This window comes from Triticum dicoccoides, chromosome 1B, assembly GCF_002162155.2.
Source record: "Triticum dicoccoides isolate Atlit2015 ecotype Zavitan chromosome 1B, WEW_v2.0, whole genome shotgun sequence".
In the NCBI taxonomy this organism is placed as follows: domain Eukaryota; kingdom Viridiplantae; phylum Streptophyta; class Magnoliopsida; order Poales; family Poaceae; genus Triticum; species Triticum dicoccoides.
Window position 1 is genome coordinate 553,208,462 of NC_041381.1, and position 18,363 is coordinate 553,226,824.

Genomic DNA, 18,363 nt, shown 5'->3' on the forward strand with positions numbered 1-18,363 from the left:
GACTGGGCTCGGCGCACAGGGCCACGTGGAGGAACATTGGTCCCGGTTCGTGTTTGAACCGGGACTAATGGGTGGAGGTATTAGTAACGACCCATTAGTCCCGGTTCATGAACCGGGACTAAAGGCCCTTACGAACCGGGACTATTAGGTGTTTTTCTACTAGTGTAAGCATCAAATTCCTCTAGCATGTTTCATCATGCCTGCATCATCTGTTAACTCAACCATGGAGTTCCCATGGGTCACCTTCTTCTGATAATAAACGTTGTCCCAAGGCTTGGAACCCAATTTCTTGATCTTCTCCTTTATATCAAAATAACTAATGAAATCCCTCTCAATCATCTCTAGCTCTAGATTCTTGTATCCACGGACATGTAAAATATGCCTAACAATCCACATCTTGGTTGCCATCCACTTTGTCAAGAAAAATAAAAATGAATTAGTGGCTGCAATCATACTAAATCATAATCTACTCTAATAACGTAAATAAACATGTTTCAGCATGCATCGTAAGATACAAAGATCCAAAATTCCTTTGCAGCTATTAAGTAGCAACAAATGCTATCACTTGTACACATATTAACACTCTTCCGGAGTTCGGTCAACATATTTGCTACCTAGATATTCTCATATTTAGGTGTATCAGAGTTAGTAAAGTGGTATATTTACACCACTTTAATCTAATCCATAGAACCCTGCATACTTAAGGCTGTATATGATAGCTGAAGAAAAAACATACATGATTTTAAATTATATCTGTAACAATTTATACTATAATTAGTCGTCCCATGAGAATACTTCAAACCGGAAACGAGTTGAGTAGAAGAAACTAAGCAGGAAAAAAACCTCGATGTGCCATGCCAGCTGGTCAGAACACACACAAAAATTAAAACATGGTAAATTGTGGTAACACTCTTGCTAAATGGGGTAAAACGGATGAAATCCTGCTAAATGGGGTAAATAGTGTTCAAAATGGCAAAATAGGGGGTAAAAACCGGAATTCACTCTTTTTTGTTCTTTAGGTCAACGCCCAAGCTCATATATTAAATAAAGTTAAACAATTGCAAGAACTTCCTGACAAGAATACGAACCTACAGGTAAGTCCTTGAAGAAGTCACTGCAATCTTCCTTATGCATTCACCGACGGCACGCTATGAGTATATCTCGTTGCCGCATCCGGGTCTCCGTCTTACCAAAGTAACCTTTGTTGAAACACATGAGCCTGTAGAAACAGTGACCGGGAAGTCATTTGATACAGGCTAGCAGACGTTGGTGACCATGATTCGAGAAGACTGTCGTCCCAAAGAAGCTAGCAACGAGGAGGGCTAAACAATAATTCCATCTCCAGCCATGGGAACATAAACTTCATAATTCCCTGGCAGAGTTGTATCTGGTGGAGAACAAAACCATGCCGCAACGTCACCCCCTCTGTAGGACGCCGCCGTCGTGGAAAAATGCTAATCACGCCATACCCGAATGCTCGACGATTGACATCATACACGTCGACACTCCTACCATGAATCGACATGGCAAAAGCCAAGGATCATTATTCTCATCGCCGTTGCTAACCCAACTTCACCGACAACGAAAAACTCAAAACCCCAATAGAATATGATCCGAACACACATATCCAGGGTTCCCTCACCATCACACTGCCATAGTGGTCGGCAGAGGGCAAGGGAACCTGCAGCGGCGTCGACGGGTCGAGGGGAAATGCAGTTGCCTCCTACTCTCAAACCCTAGAAAAAATGATTCATGCTAACACTGTGCATCTCTGACAGAACGCTTTCTATGCATTTGTGTTCCTTTGGAACAAATGGGCTGGGCCAGCTAGGAGCTAGTTAATATTATTGTTTTATGGAAAACAGCAGGTGTGATTTACCTACTGTAATTTAGTTACAGAACATAAATACTTGCAGAATGGACGAACGCGAGCTTAGAAGCTAAATGTGTTTTAGATGAGAATTATTATTTTTTTGCGATGGTCTTACATGAGAATATGGAGCAATTAAGGGCAAGCTTCAGAGACAGCAGGCCTGTTGCACTGCATAGGCATAAATAAGCTCAAGTCTTTTTTTTTTGCGAGGAAATAAGCTCAAGTCTTCTTCTGTTTTTGCGAGGTTATAGTAGTTCATCTCAAAAAACTTTCTAGTAACTTGTGATGTTGTACTACTATCATTACAATTATCTCTCACAACATGCATGCAATTATTAAGGTTCAGGTAGATGTTTGCATGCAACAAGTTGATCTAGCTAAAACACTGAGTTTTACGAGCTAACTAGCTAGTTACCATCCCGAGAGTGACGACGAAAAAGTGACTTGACCTCCATTTCCATCTCCCACTGCTTGGGCGACAGGAACGGCAGCGAGGAAGAAGACAGCTCATCATACGTGTAGTTGTAGCTGGGCACGGTCACGGACATGTCCGCGTCTTCCTCCTTCTTCAACCTCGAGACACCAACAGCCGAAGAGAGCGACGCTTTGGAGAAGTCGAGCACCTGCGAGTTATTAGCGCTGCTTGAGCTGCTGGGTGGTTGGTCTTGGTCTTCATCTGGGAACAAAGTATCGCATGTGTGGTCGTTGATGAGGGTGACCAAGAACATGGGCGGGTCGCTGCTGTTTTGCTGCTGCACGTACTTCTTCGCCAGGCACTTGTGCTCGTCGCTGTATCCGCATCTGTAGTATAACCTGCAAAAGGTTGATTTACCAAGCGGGTGAACACGTAGATTTTTAATGTTCTCGGTTAATTTTGTTGGAACAAACATGAGTTAGGGCATCTCCAGCCGTTGAGCCCCCAGGAGGCATTTTTCTCGCCGCCTGGGGGGCTACCGGCGGATATTTTAACACTGGGGAGGAGAGTGTTCCCAGCCATGCTCCCACCCATGTCTCATCCACCGGACGCGTGGCGAGCGGTAGGACGCTGGCCAGACCGAGGCCGCTCAACATCGGGTGCACCATGCCCAGGCACAGCACCGCTGCCACGGCCGCGTCCACCGCGTGCCCGCCCACATGCAGTGCCCACCTCCGAGCACCGCCCGTCGTCTGCGGCCACCGCGGCCACGCCGGACTCCACCTTGTGCCGGCTCTCCCGCGCGCCAGACACCCTCGAGCTCGGCCCCGATCAGCTGCAGGATCCACTCCGGGGCCTAGGAGCAGCAGCAGGACGCCGGCCCAACGCAGCGCACGGACGGCGAACCCTGTGGGATGGTAAGGGACGCGGCCTCGTAGCCGGTGATTGAGGAGGCGATGCGGGTGCGCTCGCGTAGAGCTCCGCGGACCGTGGGAAGACGCCGCGTCTGGCCACAGCAAGAACTGCCGCCGCACGTGAAGACTGGCCAGATCCGGAAGCCGCCCGCGTCGGCGTGCCTCACCTCCGGCCGCTCCGCGCCGCTCCACCTCTGCCCGGCCATGCGCACTCCTCCTCCGCCCCGGCCTTGCCTGCTCCGGCCTCGCCAGCCCCGGCCTCGCCCGTCCCGGCCTTGCCTGCTCCGGCCTCGGCAGGGGCTCGGGAGGCCAGCGGGAGGGCGCGGGGACGCGGCTGGAGGCGCGGCCACCCGGTAGGGAGCTCGAGAGGCCGGTGGGGTGGCGCGGGAGACCGGGCGCGGCGCCGCAGGCGGCCGGCTGAGGGAGCCCGCGAGGCGGCCAGGCAAGGCGGAGCCGGCCGAGGGCGCAGCGGTGCGTGGGGCCGATGCGAGTCGTGAGCGAGGCGGCCGAACCCCGCAGGCTTCGGGCCACCGGAGCTAGGGGGAGGCGGCGCGAGCGGAGCCCCGCCCCGGCCATGTGCGCTGTGGTAGGTGGTGAAAGGAGAGAGAAAAGAGAGAAAGGAGAGGAGAGAGGAGAGAGAGAGGGGGGCTGGCAGTGGGCCTGTGCGTTGAAAAAGGAATCGCCGGCACGCCCAGCTGCTCCCCGTGGGGCTGGGTTTCGGGTGAGACTGCCGGCGTCAATTTTGTCTAAATCCGGCGAAAAGTGAGGCTTTGGGGGCGCGACTGGAAGAATATTTTACTGCCGGCGCCCAAAAAGCGGCCGTGGGGGGCGTCTTGGGGGGATGGCTGGAGATGCCCTTAGAAGTCAGGAGTTAGGACTGCATGGAAAACACACTGCGAATTGCCGTAAATTACTTCTCGCAATAGATGAAATGCCGTAAATTAATTCAAAGTTTTATATAGCCACTCTATAGTGGTTTGAGCAGGATGCCACTAAATCGTATTCATGTACAATTGTCTGATAAGGTTGCAAAATAGTGAGGCTATAACCCGCAATAACAACGCTATAGCTGTTTGAGTATGGTTCCACTCTTTGGCATAGCTGTTTGAAACTGCAGGTAAATGATGGCGAGTCACCGGTAGACAAACCCGGCCTCTGCAATAGCTTGACATCAAAAGCATGTTGAGTCATCGATGATGCACAATATATGCATCTATGGAAAATGTTTTCGAACCTCCACAGATTGAAAAAAAAAAGAGAGGAATATATCTAGTATAAAGCCTCATTTTATGTACATTTTTTTGTGCTAGCGCATATACTCATACTTCTGTCTAATTAAAGGTATGATGTGGAGGTCCTAACTGTTATACTAACCAAAAGCTTATTAGAAAATTAAGTCAGCTTTCGGAAGGTAGCTAATAATATTCAATGTCCCCCAAATGGGACATAATTTAACTATATAATTTGGGGAAACTAATTGATGTGAGGTCATGATCCATGCCAGGCCACAAATGCTTAATTTAAAGTTCAGGTACTTTGATGGTTTCATTTTAACAACACAACACAGCTCCAGCTAGTGCTTTACTGCAGTTAGAGTCCCTGTGGGTTTAATTAGATAAAATAAACAAACTACACAATGAAAGAGATAACTCTCATGGCTTGTTGAGCTGTGCCCTCAGCATTAACCCTGTCCTTTCGGGCGTGTGTGGATTTGAACTCTGTGTGTGTGTTTGTAGTTGAACTTTTGTGGTATGTTGGCTTGGACTTGTGCTTTATAATATAAAGCTGGGCGAAAGCCTTTTTCGGTAAAGAGATAACTCTCCCGGGCCTCTGCATCTAAGGATACACAGATATATGCCAGGTACAAAGGAATTGAATAGAGGTGTACTAGTTACTACTTACCGAAACTGATTACTAGCTTTCGTTATTGATCCACAGTAGGAAATGCAAGGTACATATCCATAAGCTAATGCCACATGTATAGAAATGAATAAGACAACGGGGCATACCTTGGAAAATCAGCATGGAGGATCTTCTTCTCCCCATATTTCCTCCAGTGGAATCGATCATTTTCTGGTGCCTCGGTTAGTATCTCCTTGCTATATAACAAGATGGGAGAAATAAAAATAAATAAGCTTTACTGCACATATATATACTTTCCTGGCTAACCAGAAAATATAGATCAGTGGTACGCAGAGAAACAACAATATGCTACTGCATGTATGATGCCCCACCAACTGGGATAAACAAGATCTAGCAAAAAAGCAACAACTTCGTTATCAAGAATCTAAAGGAACTAGATTAGATGGCTGTTAACTGTGCCATGGGATGACAGTGATTAGTTATTTTTTAGGGATATGAATGACTAGTTCATCCTCACAGCAAAAGCAAAAATACACCATAGATCTGATAATACCAATCCTTCGCAAGCACAGATCCCCACAGATACGCATGCCACAGTACTAACCAACAGTACTATTTGCTGTAGCAAACATCGCACGGAGTCTACTCAAGCACAGTAGGTACTCACATTGGGAGCTCCTCGCCATAGGTGCCTCGCCGATGCTTCGCCTTCCTGTTCCTGGTGCGTGCGACTACGCCGTTTCGCACCCCGCCACCACCGGAGGCGCCGGAAGCATGGCCGGCGTCGGAGGAGGAGGAGGAGCAGTAGTACTGATAATGCTGGCTGGGGAGGTGTTATGGCTATGTGTCCGTATGGGTTTAATTATTCAACGCTGATAATGCAAATGCCTGTCGACTGAAAGAGTCTCTATAGCGTGTTTAGGTGCAAAAGGGAATTGTTTATCTATCCAGTCTTGCAAGTGTATAAGCGCATGCATGTGTGCGATGTATGACTGACCGTATGTGTGGGTTATTTGGATTTGAGGCTAATTGTGTTGTGAATATGACTCATGGAAGACAATGACCAAAGGAAAAGACTATATAATAAAACAAGATCAACAAAGTTTATGTGTGGTTTATGATGGTTGTGTGCATCGCTTGATGAAGAGGCCACGGGGATTCTTCCTTTTTGAAGAAAAAAGTGTGGTTTATGACCCCTTTGGTGTACAATACGTCAATACCTACCTATGATCGATTATGTATGATCATATAGTTTATTTGTTACCGGAGTAGCGACATATACCGCTCGATGGTCATCGGAGGAAGCCGAGGTGGGAGATTGGGAGGACATACAAAGGCCAAAAACGCAAGTGGCTTTGGAGGGCTGGAATACTGCACAATTGTGATGTTTCTAAATTATTATAGGATATGAAAGAAATATACAGTGCCAATACAGTTATGCGATCCCGTACTCATTAACCAAAATCTATGGCTCACATACACCACAGGGCCATTATAACAGTGTTTCGGCCCGCCAAGCCCAACCACGGAGCAAAACAACATTGTGTGAAGTACTGTTCCATGTGTTCCCTAAAAGACTAACCTGATAGTAACCCTTGTAACTCGTGATTTGCACCATCCATAGCCTATGTGGGACAAAACTCATCAAATGTCCCCTTACACATCGGTCACCACAACATAGGCCTCCTTCCACTAGCATTATGATCAACCAACTTTGACTGGCCGTCGTTAGTCCAACTAGATTTTGCACCCACTGAAACGATGTGAGACTGCAAATAAGTATTAAAGTTGCTAACTCTATTTTTCTTAATTGGTTAGAGTGAGTTTCTTCTATCGACCACTCCTACACACATACGCCACATGACCAAAATAGTCCCTAGTGAAGCCAAATCTGTATGTGGTATGTACAAAATAACTTGAACACTGTGTAAACAAACATTGTATATATTATTATTCGTTGTTTTTAAATAAGGAATCAAAGTGTTTTCTGGGCCAAAAACATATGAATTTATTTGTCTCAAAGAAAATTCACATAATTTTGGGATGATTTAAATCCTTAGGGCTTTTCATATGTGGTTTTTTTGTTTGCGGGATCGGAATCTTTAGGAGTTTACCTAAGGATTATTTTGCACTATATATTCTCGAGAGTTTTTCTTATCCACCCAAATTTCTAGGTATAAGTACTTTAGCCTGCTTGCGGTGTGTCAAACACACTCTTTGTTGTTAATCCTATAGGGTTGAAGAGTATATAACATTCAAATCAAGTGTTTTATTCTATTATCGTATCTAGGAAATCCCATAGTTTTTTTTGTGAGAACAGTAGATCCCGCAGTTAAAAAGGTCTTCAAATTATAAGGGCTTCTCCGTAGAAATAGAATCAAGCCTTCAAATAAAGTCATTAGAAATCTTCAGGGCGGGTGTAAGGATGCTTTTTTCTAAAAGTATATTTCAATTTGGTGGATCTAGCACTAGATTCAGAGGTCGACCGTAGAGAATATCAATTGGCTCAATAACATCTGGACGTCACGTTAATAAAACACAGACATTACTTAACTGTTAGTTTTTGATAAGGTCAGGATAATGACTTTATCTCCCTGGCTAGCTAGTTTAATTGGCCCTTGGTTTGTCCTAACACTTTCACATTTTGGACACATAATTGTGACACTGGGAAAAAAAAGGTTCAACTGGGATGGTCACAATCGAAGCAAAATAATATCCATTTCATTGATGCACAAAAAAAAAAACAATACATGCACTAGCGACGGGGGTGACTGTGAATCTGTGATATTGAACATCAGTGGATGTAGTAGTACATAGTAATTGTCATTTTCATGACTAATTTTTGAATTGTTGGTCAAGTCCTATTGCATGTGTGATCTACCCAGACAAAAAATAGTGGTTGTGGCTTTCGCTTCACGTGATTATTTGGTGACCGGTGGAAGAATCGTCGGCGTGATGTGGCCTGTGTGACATCCAGGGGCTGAGGTAATCTGGCTCTGTCACGGTGTGTTTGAGGGGTCCCTTGTTGTATACTGCACACAGGTAAGAGGCCCCTAGTAACATAAGAATTCCAGATCGGCAGCATCCAAACCAACTCGATCCAACAAAATTCTGCTAGAATCCAAACCAAACCAATCTGTACTTGTTTTTCACCCAACCCAATCCAAAACTGGTTCCGTTTTTGGACTGAATCCACAGATTGAAACCGTGGGCTAGTACATGTGCGGACTGCCTGAATTGCATCTAGGTAGAACCTGTAGGCGGAACACCGGGGAGGTAGAACCTGTAGGCGAAACTCTGAACATCGACGACGAGATGAAAACCCTCCGTTGACTCGAAAGTCAAACCAACGGCGGCGGCGGAGACGGACTCCAGCTGGATGGCGGCGACGACGACTCAAGCCTAGGACGTTGGAGGCAACTTAAGGCCTTGTACAATGCAAGGTGCTTGGGAGAGGTGCTTGGCGAAATAAACCAGGCTTTTCTTAAGCACCGGTGCTTATTTGTGCAGGACAGACGCTTAATTAGGCGTCTCTCGGGTAGAAATAAGCACTGGTGCTTTAGAAAAACCCGGTTTATTTTTCTAAGCCCCTCTCTAAGCACCTAGCATTGTACAAGGCCTAAATCGAGCAGCTTCAAGGGCCCGAAAGCTGGAGGAGAGACGACGGCCGATGGGCCGGAGGCCCTAACCACATGGCCCGTCGAGGCTGGAGGCGTTTTGGTCGAGAGACCAGTTTCCATCTACGAGTTGAAACTGTTTGAGACCGATTTGTACATGTCCAAATTGAACCAGACTAATCCATAATACCTAAAGCCCAAACCACACCAGATTATATTAGGGGCTCAGCCCATTTAAACCCATCCAAAGACGGTCTGGTAGAGAAACCAAATTGAAATTGCAGTTCCAATCCAAACCATTCCCAGGTTTAAATGGCCAACACAAGATTAGTTTGATGGTTGTTACAATCAATCACCGGGTTCTACTAGTGTCTTGGAGCTCAGTTCGCCGCCCACGTGATAATTCGCAGTCCAGCGCATGCAGTGAGCAGCCCGTTCACCCGGTCTGCATTAGTCAAATGGGGGTAATTAATTAGCCGCTAATCAGGGCGTGGTCTGCCACCCACGTTCTCCCCGGCCCACTAGGCCATCAGCGGCTTCAAGGAGCTTCGCCTCGCATCGCATGCATGGTCAGGTTGCTGTCCACCGCTGTGTCCATGCAAGCGTCGGGCCCCGTACGTCAGCACCGTGACGCCCCAACTGTTACGTCTGCACTCGCATAAAGAATGTATACATGATGGCCCATCTGCACTCGCATAAAGAATGCATACATGATGGCCCATCGGCGATCACCGGCCGTGTCTTGAGAAAGGGACAAATAATTGTGTTGGTCAGTTGGCTCTTGGAGGCAAATCTATAGTTAACTAGAGCAGTGCTACACAGACGATACCTTTGTGCACGATTTGTGGACGATGGCAACAACATCCGTTGGATAGTTTAGTTTAACAAATCTGCACTGTTCAAGAAAGCCATCGTTCAAATATCGTGCATGCAGAGTCGTCCGTAGGGTATTACGGACGACCCTACGGACGACTCTGCATGCACGATATTTGGACGATGGCTTTCTTGAACAGTGCAGATTTGTTAAACTAAACTATCCAACGGATGTTGTTGCCATCGTCCACAAATCGTGCACAAAGGTATCGTCTGTGTAGCACTGCTCTAGTTAACTGGCGCCTGGTGGGTGCTTTGCAGCAGCTCGTCACGGGGAACCATGCATACGATGCGATCTTGTGTTGTGAGACTGTGATTGGGTCGTCGTGGACGTACCGCAAGGCGCACCCATCACATGGTTTCCCACTGGGAGTTGCCGTATGGCGTACTTAAAAAAACAGCCTCCATATCGTATATGAAGCGCACACTGTATGACACCTTCGTGTCGTATATGAAGGGCACTTTGTCTGAATATGGAGGCTGTTGATACAAAATGTAAACAAGAAATCGTCCTAATGGCTGTTTACATATCTTGCGATCGATTTGTCAGTGACACATTCTTTTTCTCTTCCGATATCCAATACATCTATATTCAATTAAACCAACAATATTCAGTTAAACTCGAGCATGGTGATGAGGGCTTGGACAACCACGAGCACTACTGTAAGGGAATATGGACGCTGTTGATACAAAATGTAAACAAGAAATCGTCCTAATGGCTGTTTACATATCTTGCGATCGATTTGTCAGTGACACATTCTTTTTCTCTTCCGATATCCAATACATCTATATTCAATTAAACCAACAATATTCAGTTAAACTCGAGCATGGTGATGAGGGCTTGGACAACCACGAGCACTACTGTGAGGGTAAGGAAGATTACGGGCCTGTTTGGATGGTAGCCCACGGCTGCCATGCCAAATTCTTGGCGTTGACTGGTGTGCTTGGCGTCCGTTTGGATTGCAGCCAAAGTTTTGGCTCACAGCCAATTATTTGGTCACCCGTTGAGCTTCTGCATACGCACGCTGGCGAGTTTTCCGGCGGCGAATTCCTTCGCCAATATTTTGGCTCGCCCCCGTTTTGGTCGGGCAGGCATGGGCGCAATCCAAACAGGCCTTACGATAAGGTACCAATTTGGCTGGCGATTTCAGCTGTGACGATTCTGATGGCGACGACTTGATTCTGATGGTGATGCTTGAAACCGTAAGAAGCTAAGGATCCATGTATCCCCATGCATTCCCTGGTTCTCACAACATCGACGTCAAAACACTCATGCATGCACCACACAATCGTCGTCGAGTCGCCGTTTTCTTTCCACCTAATGGAAAAGTTATGGTGAGCATTTTGGGGACATGTGCGATGATCCTTGCGGATATCCTTATGCCTGGTATAAATTTTATCAGCACTTCTCCGTCGTTGATCCCGCTCCTCCTCCAATAACAGCACCCAGTTCACCGACGGTGATAGTGGAGGTAGTGGGCGGCTAGAAGGGAAGTGGAGGTTGTGAGCGACGAGAAGGGAAGTGAAGATTATGCGGCTTTTTATAGCTACAGGCAGTGGATGGAGGAAAAACATGGCGAGCGGCGGGAAAATGTGGCGCTAAAATTGCCATGGGCCAATGATCGAGGCGAAGAGGGAGGTGAAACTTCTCTCCCACATGAGTGGTTTGCGGATGGTGCACACTCTAGACCAACGACCACAACCTTCAAATATGGAGGCTCGCGGGCTGTGTATAGAACGCCCTCCATAAATTATGGCGACTCTATTAGAGTGACATTTTAGATCAAGTCGCCATATTAACTATTAATATGGAGATCAAACCAATATGATGACTCTGGTAGAGTTGCTCTAAGGCCACATTGCAATCAACGCCATCCTTGACACATTTGAATTCCCTCCTTGCTCAATTTGTAGTTACAATGTTTGGCTAGAATACTCTCTTGGTTTACTGCCACAGATACTGATTAATGGTGTAGTCATTATATGATAGTATATGAGTATCTCCAATGTGGATCCTCAAAGTGGACATTATTTGTTTGTGGACTGGCCGGAACTCTTCCGCAGACACGGATACGGGAGCCACTCATCTAATTATGTCCCCTAAATGTCTGCCCTTATTTATTTTTCTCAAATCCACAACACTCAAAATAATAGCATACCAAATCTTCGAGGAGTTAGAACATTAAAATTAAATAGTTCAAACTTGAACTCAACTCGCACATATGTGCTAATTGTCCCTAAGTGCCCACATATGTTCAATCCAATCTCCCTCAAACTGCTCATAAGTTGCTTGATACCGAATTTGCTGATGCATTTGGACACATTCATCAAACGTGGTTGGATTCTGGTTTGAAGTTGGATAGGAGCACTCATGTTCTGGATCACATTGTTTAGCAGGTCCACGAACAACTGCAAAACGGGCTTGGAGCCCTCTAAATGCCCTCTCCACATCCTTTCTAGCTCTTTTTCTTTGGCAAAGTGTTATCTTTTCTTACCAACTGACTCAGAGATGGTCTTGACGAAGATCGCATACGGAGGATACATACCATCAACCAGAAAGTAGTCCACATGTTGTAGTTGTGTCCATTGACAATATAGTTGCACGGAGAGCTTGTCCTCTAGCCAACCTAGCAAACAACGGAGGCTGTTGCAGCACACTGGTGTCATTGTGAGACCCAACCATGCCAAAGAAAGCATGCCAAATCCCGAGGTCCTGTGAAGCAACTGCTTCAAGAATGATGGTGGGCTTCTTAACATGACCTTAATATTGCCCTTATAGAGTTTTTGGGCAGTTCTTCCATCTCCAATGCATTCAATTAAGAGATTCCAGAGTGTGCCATCAGTCGGTTCTCTCAAGTACTACGGTCCAAATATCTCGACCACCGCAGTAGCAAATCTGACCATGGCGTCTTGGAATGTGCTCTCAAACATCCGGAGGTACTCGTCCCACGAATCTATGACCATGCCATAGGGAAGCATCTGCAACACAGCCATGCACTTCTGGTAACCAGAGATCCAATTCTTCCTATCATTCTTCTTGAAGATGAAGTAGTCATCGTAGGCCCGAGCACCATTGTAGAGGCGGTTGAATACATTTTTCCGCATCTGAAAGGGACGGTGAAAATTGTCCGCAAATAGGGCATCGAGAGCGAAGTAATCGTCCATTAGCGTAAAATGCCTCCGTGCCCTGTTCCGATTCAGCACTAAGTCGCCCTTGATCGATCCCTTGATATTGAGAACATGCTCTTTTGCATGCTCTGTAACTACAAGGACCGTTCGCATCATCGTTGTTTCATCCGCATAATCCTCCTCGTCGGATGACTCAATGTAGTACTCACTTCATCTACGAATCCATTGCTTCAAAGAAGGGAGAAATATTGTCAAAATTTTAGAAAGGGCATTTCACCAAACACTTGTCGGGCATGGTGACCCCGACGGATGGCATCCACATGGGTGAATGGTTCATGTGGGGTGGACGAACGAGAGGTGTGGGTTGTGGAACGACGAGATAGGCAAAGCAGCGTGGTGACCGGGTGAAGAGGCGGAGGTCGTAGTGGTCCGGCAAGGTCTTGGCGGCGGCCGAGGTGGTACAACATGGAGTTAGCTAGTGAGGAAGCAGATGCGGAGAAAGGGTAAGGGATGGAGTCACGGGGTCCGGGTGTGGTTTTGGATGGGCTGGGATGTTAGAGTCCTATGTGATGGAGGTCCGGACTCCCACAAAGCCCTCCCCTGGTTTGCTTCTGATTTGTGAGAAAACGAACACACGGAGTCGTTGGATCAAAATTGCGTTCGGACAATTTGGTCCGGACATTTTGGGACGTTTCGAGAGTCTCTCTGGATGTATGTGCATTGGTTTGGTCATGATGTGTCATGGACCGAGTGGGACATTGATGTATGCAATATGTGTCATGGACCGAGTGGGACATTCACTACAAGAAATATGTCAACTTATGACCACCACTATTGGTTACTGAACGGTCACAAATTTCCATTTATGACCTTTTTGTGACCAAAAACAGAAGGTCAAAAGCTGGGCGTCATAAACTGACTATAGCGACCTTTCTTCTGGAATGGTCAAAGACATTTACGACCAAAATATTCCTACTGTGGCGTTTTGGTCACTAGCAACCTCCCCCAGGCCATGTAGGCATCCAGCGTGGCAAGCTGATGTGGCACAAGATTCAGCCCGGTCCAATTCGATTTTCTACATGGGCCGAGCCCAACAATTCAGCCTATTTGTGTTTTTTTTTCATCAATTTTTGGTCAGGATCATGGGCCAAGCCCAATATGGCAGCCTTTTTTATTGTTGGGCCGCGACCATTTTGGCTAAACAATTTCATTTCTTTTTTATTAAATGGGTCCACTAGTCAGATGGGTCCCAGTTGTCAGGTTCTGGTAACAGGTTTCAATTTGTCAGGTAAGTGGGTCCCATCTATCGGACTCATATTCTTCATATTTCAAGCAGTATTCAGATTCGCAGAGACAAAAAACACACATAATACTTAAACAAGAGCAACCAGATCACATAATACAATACTTTACAAGCTCTACAAGTGTAATATAGTACTACTTCACAAGCTCCTGGACTCGCTGGACTCTCTCATATTTCTATGCAACTTCAACAGGACAAAAACTTCGGTAGTCAGGGCTAGAACCATAGTCAGATGAACAACACGCCGGACTCGCTCGACGGCGATAGTCAGGGCTGAGACCAAACAAAACAGCAACATGGCTTCCTCTGTCATCCTGTTACATGAATCAGAAAAGAATGAGAAAAACTGGGGCAAATATATTATGAACAGACCATTCAAGAACAGACCAGTCAACATTCAGCTAGTACCATGCTTTTTGTTGTCGAGCTAGTTAAAATGAGATAGTAGTTCATATAAGAAACAGAGAAACAATATGAATATGCATGGCACACATGCAGGTTGTGCAAAAAAACTGCACTACAACACATTGCGCCTAAAACAAAATACCATTCTACTATCACGACCATACATTCAACTGGCAAGATCTAACAATACTCGTCAGCACACGCATACTAAACTTCACAAAGGCAGGAGAGAATAAAGGGAACCAAGGAAGATACCTGTGGATGATAGTGTCGACGATGATCTGGATTGAGTTAGCATTTATGAGGAAGTGGATGGTGTCCATGGTGTGGTTTAGATGCACACAGCCATGAGCTTCTTGCCGTTGTTGCATCCGTTCGCTCGATGATGGGTACCAATGCATCCAAGTAGAACAAAACCACCAACATTAACCCACAACTTCAAGTACAAGCAAGTATATATCAAGTGACAGTGAAAACAAGTTGAGAAAAACACTGTAAATATCTATTTCATGTCATGCAGAATTCAAACCGAATAAACCTATGCATACGAAGGTGAAATATTACAAAGAAAGCACTCATCAGGTAGCATGCATACAAAGTCTCTGTGTTCGCAGTAGTAAATACTCTCTGCGTTAGCAGTAGTAAAACTCATGCAGTACCAAGTTAACAACTTTGAGTCAGAAAAGCTAGAAATGTCTCTTAAGAGAGACCAGAACTTAGAATTAAGGCACATATCATATTCTGAACAGCATCAGCACCATGGTAGTAACAATTAACATTAGTAGGACATCAATGGGGCACAACTTAGTTAACTACAGACGGATGGACACACAATTACCTTCTCGAGGCAGGGGCGAGCGTCCTTGAAGTCGAGGAAGATGAGCGTGAGGGTGGCACTAATGGCACTCCAGGACATGTTGAGGCCGAGCAGCAGCGGCACAAGCATGCCCAAGGTGATGGTGTACATGTCGAAGGTGATTTTCTCCCCAGATTCAATGCATGGAACAGCTCCCTTCCGTTCCCAACAGCAGCAAGGTCTGGTGCTACTGCCGTGCAAAGAAAAATCTTGTAAGCATGATAGAAGGTTGGGATGGCAGGAAGTGAAAATCCTATCTAACAACATGAGCAGAGCACTAGTTATAAGCATGATAGAAGGCTGGGTGAAGAATATACGAAACTGAACCAATCAATTCAATTCAAAGGGTGTATCTTGTGTAAATGATGCTAGCAATCTCAGTTTCATGCATATATATTATATATAGTAGAAATTTTATTAGATGATCCTAACTCCATATTTAACAGATATTCATTCCTCAAAATACTCAACAGAGAGTATTCCCTGCCACAAGCAGCAAGATGAGCGGGGTTTGGGCGAGATCCAGCGAGGTGCAGGGCTGCTCGTTGGGTAACTAGTACCTAGATGTATGGAGTGAGGAGGGAGAGCTGCAGCATACTGATCTTGGGCGTGAAGAATGGAAACTACCATATATTGCCCAAGAATTGAACCCAACTTTGACATGCATGCTGCAATTCAACTCCATTGGTTGTCACAGAGATAAGATGAAAATCGACATTTTTTGTTTGCCACTTATGGATGAAGCTACTAATCAGGATTAAATGGAGACAGTAGTAGTAGTTGTGGCATAGTAGTATATATATTAATTTGACTAAATTGAACCAACACCACAAGTCTGCATACAATGAAGTTACTAGGTAGGGATCATATAACATGAGGCAGATGGATGATTAGCAAACATGCTGGGCGGCCAAGAAATGAACAGCATATAAAATACTCCTACTACTGTAGTAGTTAAGATGATGAGACAAAGGACAACAGAAGTTAAGATGATGAGACAAAGGACAGCAGCATGCAGAGTTCCTGATGCACCGGAGTGGCCCAACTCGGCTGCACCACACTGAGGCACTGTTGTTCCATCGAGCTCGACCATGTGCAGGCTTCATCATCGCCGTGGAGGTCCCGGTGGTCGTCCTGGTCCATGGAGTGTGAATCTTATTATTTCATTTCAGAGAACGTTAAACACAAATGGCATGTATATGGATCACTGTGGACAAGCAAACTTCGCTAATAATATGAACAAGGCCTACTATAGCATAGCAGGTAAGGAGTTAGATTAACTCAAGTATTGGTGACTAATAGGCCTATTATTTCATTTTAGAGAAAGCCTGAAACACAAATGGCATGCATATAGATACCAAGGACAAGCAAACTTAGCTAATAAATATGAACAAGGTCTACTATAGCATAGGAGGCAAGTATTGGTGACAAATAGACCTATATTAAGAGTAAACAGAACTAGCTCGGAAAACAACTCTATATTAAGAGTATCATGTGTGAATGTGATACAGTAAAAAATTGCATGCTATGTACATCAAGTTAAAAGGCACAAGTTATACAGTAGCCTAAAGCAGAGCAAATGTACAGCAAGTTGATAAAAGAATGCCCAGTCATGGCATTTGATTTCACAAGAGAAGAATGTGTAAGGTGCAATGTTGTGTACACTTTGTAATTCTATAATAATTTGTAGTGCACTGTGGCTAGAAGCCAGAGTACACTTGAAGCTATGAATTATGCAACAAGCCTGAAACTCCAACAACAAGAAGCAGAGTTGAGTTCCTAGCCAGCATTTGCCTCTCAAAATTTTATATGAAGTGAAAATTCCCAGCAGGGTAGATAGTGATCAACTTGTTGTACAACAAGTGCAGAGCAGCTACACAAGAAAAATACAAGCCCACTGATACTAGTTGTGCACTTGTTTCTTTCGTTCACCACTGATCTGGTCTGTAGTGAAAGCGAAAGCACGACCAAAAGAAGTTTAAAAATGTTATTAGTTGTAAGAGAATAGAGTATACATATTATATCTGTCAAAAGAAGGACCAATATCAATCAGACCCTTTAATTTTAAAAAAACATGGTTTCATTTGATGGTTGTTGGAGTAGCTGCTTTGGTTTGCACTATAAGGAACCTGTAATATCAATTTCTAACTTTCTAACAGTGAATTTGATCCTCGGGTGGTGTCGGGTGTACTAGACAAAAGGGCATATTCAGTCCTTCTGTAAATGTAACATCCAACCAAAACACTTATTTGCATCTATGAGCATAAAATAAAATGAAGGTATGTATAAAACTAAGACTGCACTTGGCAGGCAAGATCAACATTGTCCAAAATACAGTACCCAACTAGCCTAGCTAATGCAGTGTTAAGTTGCTGCCAATGTTCCAAAATCTCACTGGCATCCATGCGTGATTTGGTCAGTATGAAGAAGAAGTGGGCTAATGAATAGAGAGAGAAGCAGAGTTAGTTACCTTCATGTCATCCTCGATCTTGGCTACCTGGGACTGGATGCTGGCGATGGTCTCCTTGAGCGGGGTGTTGACGGGGTACTTTCCCTCGTCCCACACGAACCTGCATCCATCCATCCATCCATCCTTAGCAGATAAGCGAAAGGGATCGCGCCTGATGGTAGCGGTGGTGGTCGGTCGTGTTACCTGCGCCTGCTTCGCCCTCACGTACGGGGAATCCGCCGCTGCTCACCCGCGCGGTGACGCAATAGGAGCAGCAGCTGGCGCTCAGGCGTGGGGTGAAGTGGCTCCTAGGGACGGCGAAGCCGTCGGGGGTGCCGGGGCTCCACCTCTCCGCCGCGGCTGATGGTAGCGCCCTCCCCCTCCCGCTGGTGGTGGCGCCCTCCCCCTCCTGCTGGTGGCGGCGACACCCTCGAGGTGGCTGCTCAAAAGGATCTACGGAGAGGGAGGGGAAAGGATGCCGACGGTGGAGTGGAGGCCGGGGTGGTCGCTCGTGGCTGCAGGAAGATGTGCCCGTCGGATCTGACCAGAAGAGAAGGAGGAGGCCGGTGAGGTTGGGCGGCTCGCTTGATCTGCTGAGGGGGCGACTAGGTGGTGGAAGGGAGGGGCGGCGGAGGAGGACTCTAGATCGGGAAGGGGGCAGCAGCG

At 45.9% G+C, this 18,363-nt stretch overlaps 1 protein-coding gene across 1 annotated transcript; it reads right to left on the minus strand.

Moving 5' to 3' along the window:
- Positions 1-2,140: 2,140 nt before the first annotated feature.
- LOC119350597 lies at positions 2,141-17,832 on the minus strand. The gene is made up of 6 exons (XM_037618346.1): positions 17,719-17,832; positions 15,231-15,404; positions 12,419-12,660; positions 5,733-5,888; positions 5,212-5,301; positions 2,141-2,686 (listed from the first exon to the last, which is right to left on the minus strand). The coding sequence occupies exons 1-6, from the start codon at positions 17,830-17,832 to the stop codon at positions 2,281-2,283; spliced, it is 1,182 nt and encodes a 393-aa protein (XP_037474243.1). The 3' UTR covers positions 2,141-2,280.
- Positions 17,833-18,363: the final 531 nt, after the last annotated feature.

What these genes read in the sequence shown, in the direction of transcription:
- LOC119350597 (XM_037618346.1), bottom strand. Translation starts at nt 17,832, where the DNA reads ATGGATGGATGCAGGTTCGTGTGGGACGAGGGAAAGTACCCCGTCAAC. An exon ending in CTCGCCCCTGCCTCGAGAAG is followed by an intron (nt 12,661 to 15,230) that starts GTAATTGTGTGT and finishes CGTCCCTTTCAG; the next exon opens with ATGCGGAAAAATGTATTCAA. An exon ending in TATGGCGAGGAGCTCCCAAT is followed by an intron (nt 5,302 to 5,732) that starts GTGAGTACCTAC and finishes CTTGTTATATAG; the next exon opens with CAAGGAGATACTAACCGAGG.